Source organism: Pleurodeles waltl, chromosome 4_1 (genome assembly GCF_031143425.1).
Source record: "Pleurodeles waltl isolate 20211129_DDA chromosome 4_1, aPleWal1.hap1.20221129, whole genome shotgun sequence".
NCBI classification, from domain to species: Eukaryota; Metazoa; Chordata; class Amphibia; order Caudata; family Salamandridae; genus Pleurodeles; species Pleurodeles waltl.
Genome location: NC_090442.1, coordinates 219,881,650 through 219,898,826, shown reverse-complemented (window position 1 = coordinate 219,898,826; position 17,177 = coordinate 219,881,650). Strand labels below are relative to the sequence as shown.

General features: G+C 43.1%; 1 protein-coding gene across 1 annotated transcript; it reads right to left on the bottom strand.

Moving 5' to 3' along the window:
• Positions 1-255: 255 nt before the first annotated feature.
• KLHL42 (kelch like family member 42) lies at positions 256-15,935 on the bottom strand. Its single transcript, XM_069228178.1, has 3 exons — positions 14,731-15,935; positions 5,657-5,850; positions 256-1,222 (listed from the first exon to the last, which is right to left on the bottom strand). Exons 1-3 carry the CDS (start codon positions 15,597-15,599, stop codon positions 777-779), a joined length of 1,509 nt encoding a protein of 502 aa, XP_069084279.1. The 5' UTR covers positions 15,600-15,935; the 3' UTR covers positions 256-776.
• Positions 15,936-17,177: the final 1,242 nt, after the last annotated feature.

Genomic DNA, 17,177 nt, shown 5'->3' with positions numbered 1-17,177 from the left:
TGGACACTAAGTAATCAACTTGGTGATTGAGGGCCCAGAAGAAAAAGTACACACAGGACTACTACCGATCTCTTGTATCCACCATCAGTGGAAATGTTGGAGATAATGGAAACCTATGGAGACCAGTCTTCTAAACCAACTGAAGTAAAAGAACTGGGCTAGTTGAGGCCTACTAGGTTTAGATTCTGAGTGCTAGGCTCAAAGAATGAACACAGACAAAAGGTTTGAGGCTGAAATTAGTGTGCAACAGTACAGTACAGTAAAGTGTTGGCTTTATGTGTTACTAAAGGCAATAAACATAGGACATTACACTGAACTAAATATCCACATTAAACCAAAGTTCTGGGTAAATTCAAAAAGTGGTGGCTTAGACACAGTCAAATTTGATGATATGATTCCACAGTATTCCTTAAACTGCACTTTTCAGGTACATAAAAGTAGGCATGCAAATGCCCACAGTAAAGCCAATAAAGCCTTTTTTCTTTCAAACCTGCGCTCTTCTCTCAATCTACTTGACTAGCCCTGTGGCAGATGGGATATGGGTGCATGAAGGATGTAAGGCACATATGCAGTAATTGCAATGAAATACTAAAGATCACAAGTTCAAGTTTCATCAACTTCCTAACGATAAGCGGTTCTGTATGTATTGAGTTCACTAACTAATGAAAATATATCTTGCATTTTAAAAAATATAACTGTTCTTTATAAAGAATGGGATTTATTTTTAGAGTCAAACACCACATTGCAATCATCACATGAAGACGTACGTCAGTCATTCACACACTTTTAGGTATATACAAAGAACAGAGCAACATGTTCTGGCCAGCTGCTGGAAACCTCCTAAAGGGTTCCCAACTGTCATCAAAGAGGTTATATTTTAGAAAAACCCGGTGCTCCTGGCTGGTGGTGAGTGTAACATCTCTGCTCATGATGTAAATCCCGTCATTGTGAAGAGAACAAGTCAAATTGAGGCCAGATTTTGAGGTGTTTCCTTTGAGGTAGAGCCATTCGCGCGTTGAGATGTTGTACGACTGAACTGTTAGCATGTCCTCGCTTTGGCAGGTCTTCTTGCTGGAATCAAGCTCATGTATACATCCACCAACAAGGTAGATAGTGTCCTCCACTGACAGCATCTGCTGTTTGCGAACGTGGAGCGTGCAGTGTTCAAATACAGTCCAAGAGTCCGAGGTGGGACAGTACTGCAAAATATTCAGATTCCGGTCTGTGGAAGAGAGAAAGATACATTCAGCTTTATTTGTTTTACTATGAACTGCTTATATAGTCCAATAACTTACCCCCTGTAACACTCTAGTACGCCAATCTACCTTAAGTTAAACCTTGGCTATGTTGTGGTTTTGGTTATGTTTTGAATGGATACTGTATCATAACCAAAAGTTATAAAAAGTATCCAACTGGCCTTAATGTGTATGCTTTTAAAATCTTACCCTACGAATAAAAGCTCTGTTACCATAGTTCAGATGAGTATTTTAAAAAGCTGGCTATGTGACTTACTCTGAAATCCATTGTGTATGCTTTACCTTCAGCAAGACTACTCATACTATCTGTTTCTTAGGTTTCAGTTCAGGAGGCTGACACTTAAAGGCCTAAGACGGGACAGGTAAAAAATCAGAGGTTTAGACCTCCTGCTACCAGAAAGCTTGCTGCTTGTTCTTAGGAAGCTTATTCCCACTCCAAATGACTTGGGAGATACCATGCTTGATGTTGGCGAAATTGTGCCTCTCCAGAATGTTGAGGAGAACAAATAGTAGGTCTCAAACTGAGAATCTCTGAATATCTCAGTAGAATTTAATATTATATCATTATTTTCCAAGCTACAAAAACTATGAAATAAAAAAAATAAATAAAAAAAAATAAAAAAAACACTGTATCCCACATGGAGGGGCAAAATACATTCAGAAGTACACTATGGGGATCATTACGACTCTGGCGGTCTTCAGACCGCCAGTCGTGGTGGCGGTCTGACCGCCACGTTACGACCATGGCAGTTGCTCCGCAGTCAGACCACCAGTTTCCCTCCACAGGAGGTGCTGGCGGTCCTAATCCGCCAGGGCAGCCCTGCATGCAGTTTCACCCTGGGGATTATGACCCACCTCTCTGCCAGCTTTTACATGGCAGTTGCAGAGGGCCCCTGCAGTGCCCATGCACTTGGTAAGGCAGTGCAGGGGCCCTCATGGCCAGCCCCGCTGCATAATTCACTGTCTGCATTGCAGGCAGTAAACTGCGTGACGGGTGATAGTACACCCTACGCACAGCAACATTGCCACCGGCCCAATTATGAGCCGGTGTCAATGTTGTAGGCTGTTCCCCGCTGGGCCAGCGGGGAACTCGTAATGGGGCCTGAAGTAAGGTGGCTGCACTGGCAGCAACCTGACCGCAGGAGTTTGGTCGACAGCCTTTTCCGTCTGCCAAACTCAAAATGACCCCCTATATCACTGCTCGGAGACAATGAGAGTAGTATTTTATTGTGTCACTTTAAAAGGGGAAATATACAATAAGAACAGTACACAACATAAAATCACTACATCATTCTGAACGTGACTGGTCCCAAAGTACGAAAATTAAAAAGACACTAATATGAGAAGATTCAGATAAATACATAATGGAACAGTCAAATCACACAGTTTGTCCCAGTATACACTATGAGGGCAACCCCTTGTTAAAATGCTATTAGGAAGGGAATTTACAACATATATTAAAATTCAGAAAGTTTCATCTACGATACATTGGAATATGGAACTCATTGATTAATTGCAAGGTCTGTCGGCCATCACAGATTTACCCACCCTAACAAACACAAAGTTAGTTTCCTACTTAAGGCGGAAGGCCAGTGCGGGTTGGCCAGAGAAAATGTTGGCCTTAGTAAAGAAAACAGTGCAATATTTTTTTTTCTTAGGTCATGCCGGAAGATCGATAACATAAGCAAAATAGCTTCTCCTGTCCAGTGACAGAGATGGCTGAGCTCCTTTACCTGACTATCCAACTAGTCCAGCATGCTCGATATGTACAATTTATAAACCCAAGTCACAGAAAGGTGGGGAACAGAGAGCTAAGCAGGGACCTTAGGAATGGCAAGTATTGGTAGGAATCTAGAGACAGTTAACCTGTTTCACTCCTAACAGCCATATGGTATGAAGTGACTGTTGAAAAGCTTGTATCTTGATATTCCACATTGGCACTCTAAATATTTAGGTCACACTGATTCCAGGGGGGTCCCTGTCCATGTGCAAGGATTCACCTGAGAGTGCTACTTTGGTTAGGGTGCGTCTAAATACGTTCACATCACTTGCACTTTGAAACAGAAGTTGAAAGTTTCCCGTTATATAGGTGAGAAAGCCAGGTGAAGACATGCTTTCTCGAAAATGGTGTCAACACAGAATGGGTTTTAAAAAGCGTATGCAAAGGCGCGCTAAGAAAAAGTGTGGATAGTTGCCCCAACATTGAACCTTTTTTGCCTCATAACTACAACTTCAAGGACATGAGCAAAATAAGGTGCAATTGAGGCATTCAAGAAAAGAGACGCATTGCCAAAATGTCACAAACCATAACAAAATTTGAATCGGCAGTTAGTTGTTAACTTTTTTTTTTTGGCTACCAGCCCTGCAGGGTGCAAAACTGCGATTTCATATTGCGTCGAAAACATTTTTTTTTTTTAAAAAAAACCACATGAATATACTGCCGTTCACTTGCTCGGCTTGTTTAGCAGTGAGTCCCAGTTAATACTGAATTACCTGTCCAATATTTTAGAATGATGTTTTGCTTTGCACGAAAACAAGAGGAAAATAAGCAAGAAAGTATATGAAAATGCAATTCGAGGGGCATTTTAAGTAGGAATCAAACGCGTACAGAATTCCAACACTTTACAACTTAGCGGCCAGTACATTTTGAAAATGAGATCGCATTCAAATATCACTGTGCCTAGATGGGTCTAAGCAGGCCCAAAAAAAAACTACCTCGTAAGTATGAATAAAGTTAAAATTAGAGATTAGCGAGTAGGAAAGCTAAGATGTCAGCAGATCATGTGGATAAAGTTCTGCTCTCTAGGCAGGAGTTTCAGAAAGTCGTCCTTAGAATGATGTCTGTCTATATGTGGTGATTGCCCCTATCTCGTTGCCAGTGAGCCCCCGGACAGGGAGTCTGGAGAGGAAGTGCAACAACTCTCGCCTTACCGATTTCTAAGGGCGAGGGACAGGCGGAAGAAGAACACGCAGTCCTCGAGGGACAGGCGGAAGAAGAAAGGCACAGGCGGAAGAAGAACACGCAGTCCTCTCCCACTTCAGCTCAATCATCCAAGTGAAGCACCTGTAGTACCGCTGCTTTTGACAACAACGTTTCCATGGGACGCCTTTGTAAACCTCTAGGTTTGTACAGAGTCCCAAGCGGATGGAGCGTGCACTATGACAGATAACAAATAAAAACATGCATACAAAATATTTGTCTACTTCTAATAGGAGCTGGGACTGTACACACATTTAGAACATGTGCATGGATTACAATGCATCAAATGCCAAGGGCAGCAGAAGTGTTTGGACTCTAAAAGACATCATAGGGTTGACATCTTGTCATGCCCTTAACCCTTCAACAGCCTTCAATTTACTGCTAAAGACAGTGGAAACTAGGTCTTGGAGCCCTTTAAGTTTAGGATACAGTCAGCTTTAGCACAATGCAGAGTTCTTAACTACTCTCCGATTCTGGAGAGGTGGGTCTTCTACGATAAGAAGGTAGACCATATTTGAATAGTATAACCTCCACACAATGAAATGTCCAACTGTTCTACTTCGATTGTTAAGGAAAAAGAAGCTAGACACTCAAACTCCTAGTTAACATGTGAGACTAAGCTAAATATTAAAAACAGTGCGCTTCTGTAAGACCAAAACTGATAGTGGGTGTCAACGATGGGCATTACACCTACAAATGCGATAGTTGCCAGCCAAAACTTGTGTTGCACTTACATGTCTTCTCTTTTCTATGAGCCATAAAACTACTTCAAAAAGTGTCTTTATGGACGGGATAGCTCTGTTTAAATGTTATTCACATAATGCTTCTTTCACTGTGAATACAGTCATGAATAAGGTTTGAGCTGAAAACAACCACATTAATCTCAAATATATCTGCTGCAATTTTGTAGATGCACTAAATACTAGCTTAAAGCAGCAAACCTGGTGGCATCCCATGGTGAACACCTGTTGTGACAAAAATGCCTCTTATCAGTTCTTGCACACTAGGCACAGACTGTCTAATGTAGGTCAAATCTGATCCTCAAAGAACAAGGACTTTAGGGTTTTACAATGACAGAGGTTCGGAAGCATCAACACTATTTAAACTCATGGCATGAAATCTTGACACATGGAAGGGCCCACTAACTTGGTCGCAGTACTTGTCAAACTCATGCGAGACATAAAACTAGACTGGTCAGCATCAGAACTTTATACGACTAGAGTGAGATATTTCCTGCCTTGTCAATAAAGGTTACCAATACAGGATATATTGGAAATAGGTTTACATCCGGTATAAGTAAGGCATCTAGTTGAATAGAGTGAAACAATGACAATTATGAAGAGGAGCAAAGCATATAGTTTTCTTATCTTCCTTAACCAAACAAAGTAATTTGCCCGACCTAGGCACGCTCTTCACTTACCTTTGCTTGTGTAACCTCCAATGACATAAATCTTGCCCTTACACTCACAAGCTGAGAATTCTGCCAAAGGGCTCGGCAGGGAGGCAACAAAACTCCACCAGTCGTGTTCTGGGCTGTAGCACTCGACATTTGAAAGGGCCTGCCCTCCTATAGCATATAGTTTCCCATTGACAGCCAACAGCTTAAAATTTGACCTGAAAGTAAAAAACAATGGTCGTCAAACACAGACAACCTACAAATGTACTGCAGGTAGTCATGGCAAAAAAAATGAGTTTTTATAACTGAAAATACGGAACATATACATATCCAATACCTGGATAACTTCTGCATTATTACATTGGGACCTGTGAAGGGCTAAGACTAAACGGTTTCAAGAACCATAAGTAAGTCACCATTATTTTGCAGGTTTCAAACACCCTCAAACATTCCACATGAACTCTGCAGTCAGACAAGTCCAACCCCAGAAACACAACCACCACATACAACCACACAAGACATTTTTGCTCCTGCTCATTTGTGCACATATTGTACTGTAGATACTGTTATCATATGCAGGGTAGGTGCAATCTTCATCAAAGAAACATGGCTCGCATTCGGCTCTTTAATGTTCTAGACATTCTCTTCCCCTTGAGATCACACATACAGCACACTGATCTCACACAGAAGCCCAGAGGAGACAACACGGACATCCACAAGTGTTCATGGCCCTGCAAAATACAGAAACCCACAACACTCAACATGCTGGAGTTACTCAACCTGCCACTCCCCCATCCACAACTCCAAAGAGGCTACCTTCCACCTGATCTATCCACTATCTGAAAGGAATAAAGTCAATGGACATTTCCTCACTGAGAAAACACCCCTTTGACTTCGGAAAACTCATGAACCTCAGACAACCACAGAGCCAACCCACTTCAAACTTAATAACCTAAACCTGGAATTCAGCTCCATGCTGTACCTCGAATACCATTGCTCAGCACCACTGGACGCGACATACCACTTGCTTATACCAATTACTTTCTACGGTTCTATTTGAATTAGATGAAAATAACCAACAGGAAGCACACTCGTCATACAATTGATCGCACCAGAGTCATCAAATGCTTAAAACGTGAATGGCATTCACTGTGCTGCCAAAGATTACAACATGGTAAATGCCCTTTTTAGGTCGAGTGTAAGAGTTCAACCTCGTGTATACCTTTAGTATGCTTGTATGGCTTAAAGCGATTTCATTTGTTAGCTGCAGTGTCCTTTAAAAAAATCGTGCTCGCTAGTGGTCAGTTCTGCCTTTTTAGGTCGAGCGTAAGCATTCAACCTTGTGCATACTTTTAGAATACTTCTTATGGCTTAAAGCGATTTCATTTGTTGGCTGCAGTGTCCTTTAAAAGGTTTTGCTCGCTAGTGGTCAGTTCTGCCATTTTCTCTCTCTCCTTTTTCTGTTTCAGAGCAGTGACCAACTACTGTATTATTCCAATTTGGTTTCTTTATCTGTTGCTGTGACTGACTATTTTTGGTATTTCTTTGATGCTCCCTTTTCACTGTGGGTGTTTTAGGCTGGTAGCTGCCTGCATTTTACTGCAGCATTCCGCTCCTCCCATCTCCTCCCATGTAGCTGACATTTGTTTTGGCTTTATTCCAGTGCTGTCCTTGTTTACCTCTTGATACTAGAATAAGCTTATTTTACAAAAAAATTAAAAACAGGCGTTTAGCTCGCTGCTCACGAAAACCACAATATGTCCTTTCTGGTAGAATGTACCTAAACCTAGAAGCAATGATGTGAAACTTGCTTAGCCTCGCATCACATCTCGAGTCTGTCTCTCAAGGGCCCTTCCCTGCCAGCACTCACCACATCACACACAGGGCATTGCTTATCTCCTTTACTGGGGCCATACATCTTCACAGGCTGCTCTGCTTTTTGCAAGACTTTTCATTCTGTTAAAATCAAAAGAAAATACTTTTCCAGCCTTATTTTCCAATTCGGTTCAGACGTTTACACAACGCAAGGTAGTGCAATCACCTTCTCATCTCTCCTCAAGAGCTTATAATTTCTGATGTCAGTAGCCGCCAGGGACCACCAAAACATGGCAGGGAAAAAAGACAGGGATGCCAATTTATGTGGCACGAAAAAGTCCAGTTCTGAATTTACAATGCCAATAGCTCCAACTCAAGAAAATGCAAGACATATTGCATTGCAAATGCTTATTTTACTATACCCTTTACCTGTTTTCGAACAGTGGTAGAGCCCAGAATTATCTCCATTCTTCCCAGGCCGCTTCTCACATAACACTTTTCTGCTCATCTTAATTCTCCCTCTTTTGTTTTCCTCATTTTATCAGAAATAGACGACGAGGGAAGGGTCCTCTATGTTGTCCGTCCACTTTGTACTCACTGGATAAACCTTCTTCTTATCCCTATATCTCTTCCACTCAACTTCTCTCTTTTTTGCATTTTTTTTTTTTTTACCATTTCTACCATTCCTCTCTTCTCAATTTGTTCCTCGTATTTTTTTTCTTCTTTCTGATATTTGGTTCTTCTCAGGGAATTCTTAGAATTAAAGCTAAACATTAGCCCTTTAAAAGCCTTTTTTCTGTTATATCATTGTTAGAACTCCATTAAACATAGAGTTTCCATTTTCTGTAGGTTTCACTAAATCAGTACATAAGCCCATCCATTACATAACAATTACTCATCTAATGCAATCCTAAGCCACTGCTCATAAAAGGCCTTCCACATTCACAGGGTATTTATCCTGTCTCATGTGTGGAATTCCGATTATCAAACACCCAGGGACACACTGTGTGGGGTCAAAGACAGCAAGTCATCATGTTTATCTTGTTCACAGGACAAGTAGGCTCCACCACTGCAGGATAAACACTTTGGATTTCGTTTTACAGTACAACATTATGGTTGTGGAAAACAGTATTGCATTTGCATTTGTAGGACATTCACATACGGTCCAGTGACGCAAAACCTTTACTGTTACAATAAGCACTCTAAGGAAATAGTGAACTGTAAGCTCAGCTTGCATTAATAACAGAGGCTCACATGGAAAAATGAGCGCAGTTTGTCAAAATGTAACGATTTATGGAGCAAATATACTTAAGAAAGGAAGCAAGATTGGCGACTTTACTTTGAAAGAAAACCATGTACCCAAAAATATTTTCAACCAGGAATAGGTTGAAGCCAACAGGTCTTGTCTATGCAATAGCTATCGGCTTTGCAAATGTGTTATTCAATCAATGAATCATACATTTGTAGAGCATTGCTATTCACCCAAAGGGTCTCAAGGCGCTGAATCACCCATAAGGTCTCTTTCATTGTCACGTTGTACACCAGTGTGGCTGCTGTTCAGCATGGCTAAAAGTTTGTTGTGTAGGGGAGAGTGCCATAGAAGAGAGTGCATAAAGTGGGGTATAGTGGCAAAGACTTTTGTGGAGTAAAGTGGAGTGGAATGTCATGGAGTAGAATGGCATAGAGTGGAGGGGCATAAAACGAAGAGGTATAAAGTTTTTTGGCATAGTGAGGAATAGAGTGGAGAAGTGTTGTACAGCGTTGTTGAATAGAGTGTTGTAGAGTGGAGTGTTGTAGAATGGCAGAGTGTGGTGTGTCGTGGAGTAGAGAGGAATAAAGTGCAGAGGTGTGAATCATGGGACAAGGTGTCATTGCAACAAGTGGAGTAGAGTGTCAGAGTGGAGTGGCATAGAGTGGAGTACCACAATGGGGTAGATTAAAATAGCGAAGAGTGGTGTGTCTTAGAGTGTAGGGCTGCGGAGTGGAGTAGCACAGAATGGAATGGAGTGGCGTACAGTGAAGTGGAGTAGTGTTGTGCAGTGGCATGGGGTAGAAAGCAGAGGCCTAGAGTGGAGGGGCCTAGAGCTGGGGGTAGAGTGCTGTGGAATATCAGAGTTGAGCGTTGTACAGGGGAGAACAGCAGAGTGCAATAGAGCGCATACAGTAGAGGGGCGTAAAGTGGGGTAGCCTAGAGTGGAGTGCCGTAGAGTGTAGTAGTATGTTGCGGAGTGGAGTGCCGTACCATGGATTAAAGTATCAGAGTGGAGTGGCATAGAGTGTCGTTCAGTGGTGCAGAGTGACATGGAGTGGAGTGTCGTTCAGTGAAGTAAAATGGCGCAGAGTGACATGAAGTGTTGTATCGTACGGTGGAGTAAAGCGTCATAGATTGTCATGGATGGCCATAAGGTAGAGGGGCATAGAATGGCGTGGCATAGAATAGAGTAGGGGGTCTTAGAGGGGAGTATCGTTGAGTGGACTGGCATAAAGTGGATTGGCATATAGTGGAGAAGAGTAGAGTGAGGAGGCGCAGAGTGGAGGGGCGCGTAGCATGGAGGAAAGTATCAGAGTGGAAGGGTGTAGTGTGGAGTGGTATAGTGTAAAGTACAGCAGAGTAGAGTGTCGTACAGTGGACTGTCTTAGAGTGAAGTAGAGTGTCATAGATGGTCATATAGTAGGGGATCATAGAGTGGAGTGGTGCGGAGTGTTGCAGAGTGGCGTAACAGAGTGGGGTATTGTAGAGTGGAGAAAGGTGGAGTGGAGTAGGGTAGAGGGGCCTAGAGTGGAAGAGCCTAGAGTGAAGGGGTTAGAGTGTTGTGGAATGGAGTGGAGTGATATAGTATTAGAGCAGGTTTGTTCTAGAAGACAAATATCAGTAGACAGGGCTAAGCATCCTACAAAATATATCTTCAGAGATGCCCAAAAATGGATTAATTAAACTTCTCCTTTTCATATTGTAAGTGCCATAAAAGTTGGATGTGCTTGACTACTAAAAGAAAAATACACCAGTGCCTTTAGAAGAATTGTATTTAGCTCATCCCAAAATATTTGCAAAACCATAATGCACTCACTTTGACAATAATGTAATGTTAGTCGTTTAATATTTAGTTTCATGCAAGTCAAAACTTGCTGCAAGCTTGTGGGATAGTTTCCTGCCTAGTAAAGTGCTCTCATAAAAATTCAACAATTCTACAGGACCAATCAATCCCACCAAAACAAAATAAAGATATTCCTCATATGTTACAAAAGGAACATATGTGCACGTATATGTTGGAAACACTTCTCTAGTATGTAGGGACTGGAGAAAAGGTGCCAGTCACACCTTCCAGGCAGATGGAGGTTAATCCTTGAAAACTGATTCCTTCATCCTCCTCCTAGTCTAGTTAATCCTTTGAACTGCAACTAATGGATCAACTCACCACAGCTCAACTACAATTATGTTTCTCCCAAAAATACACATCTGATCAATATTTAAAAAATAAATAAATAAACTTGTGTGAAATTTATCACAGAGGCTAAATACTGCATGTCTGTGGTCTATGCTATTATCACATGTACTATTTACTGCAAGTGCAAAAAAAAATAAAGCATTTGCAATGGAATAGGTCTCGCATATTTAGAACAAGGTAATTGTCATTTTTTGTCAACGGCATCCACAAGCAAAAACACTGAAAACATGCATGGAAACCGCGAAAAGACAAAGAGACGACTTGGCAAAATAAAAAAAGTTAGCTTTAAAAAATAAAACTTGTTTGCCCCGCTGGGCACGTTTTTGCCAGTCACAAGCCTTCTGTTTGCAGGGCACTAGAAGTTAAAAAGAACGAATAGTACCTCGATCACGTCTGGAGCAGCGGACTGGCTCTAATTAAATTGAATCAATTAGTGCTTGACACCTGCTCCACAACGAGAAACAGACATGATGCCAGGCGTGCACCGATGAATTATGAGGCTGTCAAGAAGAGTGCCATGCAAACCAACAAACGGTGAGCGACAGGTCGGCTCCAAGCCCTTTACTGAACACAACCATCTCGCAAGCGAGGTGCATGCAGTAGCACATGCGCGACCCTAAACTTTTTTTACAAAACTATGGCAAATAAAACCCAATTACAAATATGAAAGGTCACTGAAGGCAAGTGGAAAATACTCCCTCAAAATACCTCCAGTTAAAAGCAGGGGGTAAAGGTTCCAGAAAGTGTAGGAAATTAAAGAAAAGCTATTAACAATACAAAAAAACTCAAACAGAGCAATGCAAAACAATACAGCATGTGCACAGAGATGAAATAATAAAAATCACACATACACCTGCATGTAGGGCCAGATCTACATAAACAGCCATGGACAGGTGAAGCTTTCACAGGTTGATTGACTGCAGCTGCTCACACCATGTACACTACCATGGATACATCACTGCTACGGCACTATATCATGCTATGCTAGATCCAAGTTCTGCTACTGGTCACCCAGCAATGACCTCAAATGACGCAGAAATACTGTGTGAGAGCCATAATTGACAGAGTAAAGCTGTAACCATAAACATGAGTCAGCTTGAGGTCCAGAGAACACAGGCTCGACTGGGACACCACGCAAAACATATTTTTTGCTGAAGCCCAACAAAGAGAACCACTGCCATTCCCCTTTCTTTTTCTGAAAGTTCTAGCAGAGTTAAAATGCTTTGCAAAAGGCACCACACAATTGACAATAGGAACAGATGTTATTAGTCATAATGTGTTGAGCCTTCTCCCTCTCAATATACTGGCCAACCAAATTAACCGTTCATCATCAGGATGACAATGCATTATGTATGCAATAGTCCAATCAAAATACGCTGGCAGTATTTTTCACAATTAATATAATTCTCAGCCAAGTCAACTTTTTAACAACCATCAGTACTTCCATTACAACTCTCATGTCTCTTATTTTCGACTCCTCTGGCCTCAAGATGCTACATCATGTCTTCCACTCCAAAGATATGTTCATTGTTTTCTTCCCACGGGTTGAGAAAGGGTTAAGGGTTAAGCACCTTCGTGCTTGGCAACTCCCTTCGTACCAAGCAACTAGAGCCTGTTTTGAATGTTCTCAAAGTCATGTGGCTATAGTGACATGGTATCAATATTGTCCATTATCTTCTTCCACAGGCATGTTCTTGTTTATTTTGGTGGTATCTTCAGCATGAGGTGACACATCAGATGTCTTAGGGCCTCATTACGAGGCTGGCGGTCTTAAGACCACCAACCTTACGGTGTCAGTCATGCCTGCTGCTGCTGTGGCGGTCTGATTGCCACATTAAGACCCTGGCGGTCCGGCTGCCAGAGTACCACCGTCTCCGCCGGGATCAGAGTTCCCGACGGACTGAAGGTGGCAGAGATCACAATTAGCCTGGGCCTGCTGATTACGACCTTGTTCTCTGCCTGCCTCTTCATGGCGGTTTCACAGCCATGAAAAGGCTGTCGGAGGACAGTGCAGAGGGCCCCCTGCACTATGCATGGGCAGTGCATGGGCCCACTGCCCAGCACTCTCGCAATGTTTACTGTCTGTTGTGCAGACAGGGAACATTGAGAGGATGCTGGTGCCCCTGCGACGACAGCATTGCTTCAGACTCAATTTGGAGCCAGTGACAATGATGTTGCCAGTTTCCGGCTAGGCTGACAGGCGGAAACCTTGGTTTCCGCCTGTCAGCCTAGCGGGAAACTCATAATGAGTCAGACGGGGAGGTAGCCTGTGTGTCGGCAACCTCCCCGTCGGACGTTTGGTGGACTGGAAGACCCGTCTGCCGAATTCCTAACCAGGCCCTTAGTGTCTTACTCCCTCTTTGGCAAAGAACTCCAGGTCAGGATCCATAAACCTGTACTTCCTTACCCTTCTGGGGTCCATGACGGAAGTGTGACAGGCTGCTGCTTGTGATGACTGAATGATACAAGAAGACGACAATCGACTGTCTTGTTTTAAGGTGCGTTGCCCACACAAAATTAATGTATGCTCGATCCCACACAGGAAGCTGCTGTTGCGGTTTGGGGGTTTCCTGGGGTATTCTGTTTATTGTTTGGTTTCTGCTCTTTGTTGATTAATCTTCTCATTCCAGGTACTGTCAATGCCTGAAAATTGGCACTTTCTTATGTTTTGTGCATGTGTTTTTTATAGGGTCTGGTATTTGTTATGTGTTATACCGATTCTGCAGTACACGGTAAAAACTCAAAGTTTTATTTGAGAAATGTGTTACTTAGGGAACCCCACAGAATCAATATTTACTGAACGTGCAAATTTAACGGTTTTACCACCAAATCATCATCTAGGGCTAAGTACTAAACAGATGTGATTTTCAGCTTTAACCCATGCAGACATGTAATTCCAGAGGCAGTCTGTACATATATAATTACTTTATAATAAGAAGGATGAGAAAATTATGCACCTTTAGGTGTCTGGCCAGTGGCCTGTTCATGTGAAAGAAATGCTTTGCAAAACCAGATATTACACTGGAAGTGAATGGTGACCCAGATATAATTGTTCCATCCCAGATATATTAAGAGCACATGTGTGCCTAACACTGTCTTGAGCACCAAGGGCAAATACTGACCATTTTGGATCTATTGAAGGCTTTCTGGGCTTAATTGAGGCTGTCACTGGCATAACTGATGCCCTGGCATAGCTGCACCCTCTGTCTTAATCTCTAATGATGACTCTGGCATAACGAGTCCCACCTTGAAATACTAAGGGGACACCAGATATAACCCCCGGGAAATCCCATGGATAACGGTGGCCATGCCATATTCATGCCCATCCTTCACTTATTTGGAAGGTTGAGTTGTAACTCTGGAGAGCCGTGGTATAATGCCCTGCCAAAATGTTTGTGTGATATATATATAGTGACCTAGATGACTTAATTCTAGCTATTCTTGGCATAATGGTGTTGAAAATCCCCGACACATGATGGACATTTCTGGTATTTGATGATAAATGGGTATTAAAATCAGAATTTGCCCATGTTTGACGTAACTACTGCACCAATTACAACAAATAGTATTTATGCTAAGCTCTATCAAAATTTACCAGTCTACCAAGAAGAACATCAAACAATGCAAGGGTTCAGTGGTAGGGAAAATACTGAATTGAACTAAGCACGCAGGGGTGTAGTTTTTTGTTTTTTTCTGGAGTCAAATCAATTCCTTGATTGGTAGTGTGTGATTTGAGAGGTAGAAAAATATGCAAGGAAAGTGTTATTTTCATTTTGTTTCCTAATTTGAAAAAAACTTTACAAAATAAACATGATGTGTTTATAGTTAGACATTTACCTCTTCTGATTCATTGAAGCGATCTGTGACCACTCATTTTTGCAAGGATTATAGCAGTGGGCTGCAGATATCTCTTGGCTGGTCATCCTAAACCCTCCAACTACGAAGAGGTAATTGTCCATGACAGCTGAGCCGTATCCTCTCACATGTACCATGCTGGGTGGCAGATTGCTAGCCATGTGCAGCCATCTCTGGACAGCATCATCAAACCTCATCATCGACCAGGGTCCTTCCTGGTGGGGACCGGTCAACGTGGAGCCAATGAAGTCCCCCAGGGCTATGAGGGTGGCGTCCCCTTTCATCCTCATCTCCCTGACCTGCTGCCGAAAATCAGTAGGGAAGAGATGAAACTCTGGCCTCTGGAGCATCTGGTGGTAATTGCAGGCCATGAACTCCAAGCAGGCGTCCCTAAGGCCATGTGTGCCATAGATTTCCGCCAGATTGCAGAGCTCCACGCAGTTGTCTAGCTGGATCCGGGTCAGCAGGAGCTCCAGCATGGGGGTGACCTGCAGGAAGGAGGCGCTCTCCACCAGATCCTCAAGGGTCTCCTGCTCCAGCGTCACCTGGGAAGTGTTGATGAACTCGATAACCAGCTCAAGTCCTGGTATGCTCAGCCCCTGCAGCTGCACCGACTGCCCCGGCTGGGACTCCCTCATCCCCGAGCTGTACAGCGCTCGAAAGTAGTCGCTGCGCTCGATCAGCTTGCTCTTGCACACCTCATAGGATTTATCCCCCAGCAGGATCTTGATGGTCTCCTCGGAGGACATGGCAGCGGGTGGCGGGGCTTCTCCGGCCTCCACTCTGCAGCGCAGCGGAGATCCGCATTCACGCGGCGTCGCAGCCCTGCTCTGCACAGCATCACGCTCCATTCACGCCAAAAAAGGCAATGTTTAGCATCCCAAGCCTTTTCCCAATTAGCAACAAACGCTCCGGCGAATACATGCCCCTAGCGTGCGCTGGTGCCAGGCGGGCAGAGACTCTCCCCGACTTGTACTTACAGAGGCCGGGGAGAGCCCGCCGCACATCCCCACAATTTAAATGCCCTTTAACACTATTTTCCCGCTAACAAGCTCAGCGCCCTGTTGTTTTCGGGGTGCACGAAGACAAGGAAAGTTCCTGGAGTAGATGCGGCAGTGCGCGGCGTCACTTCTTCTTCCTGCTTTTTAAACCAATCCCGGTGGGATAACCGCGGGCAGGCTCCTCCTACCCCGGAACAGGAAAGAAACGTAAATAGGACTAAGAAGGGGGCGCATGCTGGCATTGGTAAATCACTGTGTGACCCTCGTCCCTTCAGTGATTCCTTACGTCTCTCTCACTCTTCCGCAATTTGTGCGAAAGAGTAATGAAACTCAGAAACATCACTTAGTGCAACGTTACTATGCTACTCTCAGACAGCCCTGATTATTTTTAGCCGCTCAGCAAAATTCGTTTTTCATATCCATACAGATACAGTGGTAATCATGAAACTTCAATTCCCAGCAGATTTCGTTCTGTTGACTAAGAAAAACAAGCATTTGCATGCAACAGGTTTCATATATGCTTGAATTAGCGCTTTTGGCGTTGTAAATGCATAACTGGACTTTTCTTGCCACATAAATTGGTCAACCCTGCTGCATAATTTGACCTCTCTACCACATAATTCCAGTGGCCCTGCATATAACTGAAGAACTTCAATTTTCCTTCTTCCTCTATGTGCAGCAAAAATGAAAATATTGCCATTATTTATTATATTATTATTTTGGGGTCCCCCTCAACCTAGTGTGATCGAAAGAAAAAGACCACCACGCTGTGACTTATGGGCAAAAATGTTTTGTAAAAGGAATGCCCCGCAAAGCATTATGGGGCTAGAAACTTCCCCCCACCTCCAGCTTGCAGCCTTAGGGCACAGACACTACACAGAAACAGCGGCATGCCCAAAAACAAGGAAGAGGAAGAAATAACATACAGCCGCAGTGCGTGAAGCAGAGAGGCAAAAGAAAAAAGTAGTGTGCCACAATAAGGTATAAGGCCGATCATGCAATAATCCATGTAACAGGGTCAGTCTCCAAGGCGGTAACAAAGCAGCCTCAAGGTGGGACAAGCCTAAAGCATTAACACCTACAAAATCAAGGGAATTTTGAAAGGCAGGCCAAGGAACAAATAAAATTGATGGGTGTGATATGGGTGTGGTGAAATCCCACAGAAGTAGATTACAACAAGTCGAGAGATAGCTCTTGCACGCTGCCTAGGCATGACCTAAAAATGGCTGACGAGCTCTGGAGTAGCACCGGTATGCCAGTGAGAGGTATTGAAACCAAGATGATTAATGACAGCATTTCCAGCACCCCGGAATTTGTTTACTGTTCTCTGCTGAAGAAGGGATTAACCCAGAAACACATGTCCAGAGATGAACTAACTTATCCAGCAATGGCTGCACCTATTTGAGGTGAAATATACAAAATTAATGG

Excerpts from the sequence above, each read along its gene's own strand:
- KLHL42 (XM_069228178.1), bottom strand. The coding sequence starts at position 15,599 with ATGGAGCGTGATGCTGTGCAGAGCAGGGCTGCGACGCCGCGTGAATGC. Across the intron at positions 5,851-14,730 it reads GCTTCAATGAATCAGAAGAG|GTCAAATTTTAAGCTGTTGG; the intron begins GTAAATGTCTAA and ends TTTTACTTTCAG. Across the intron at positions 1,223-5,656 it reads TGGAGGTTACACAAGCAAAG|ACCGGAATCTGAATATTTTG; the intron begins GTAAGTGAAGAG and ends TCTCTTCCACAG.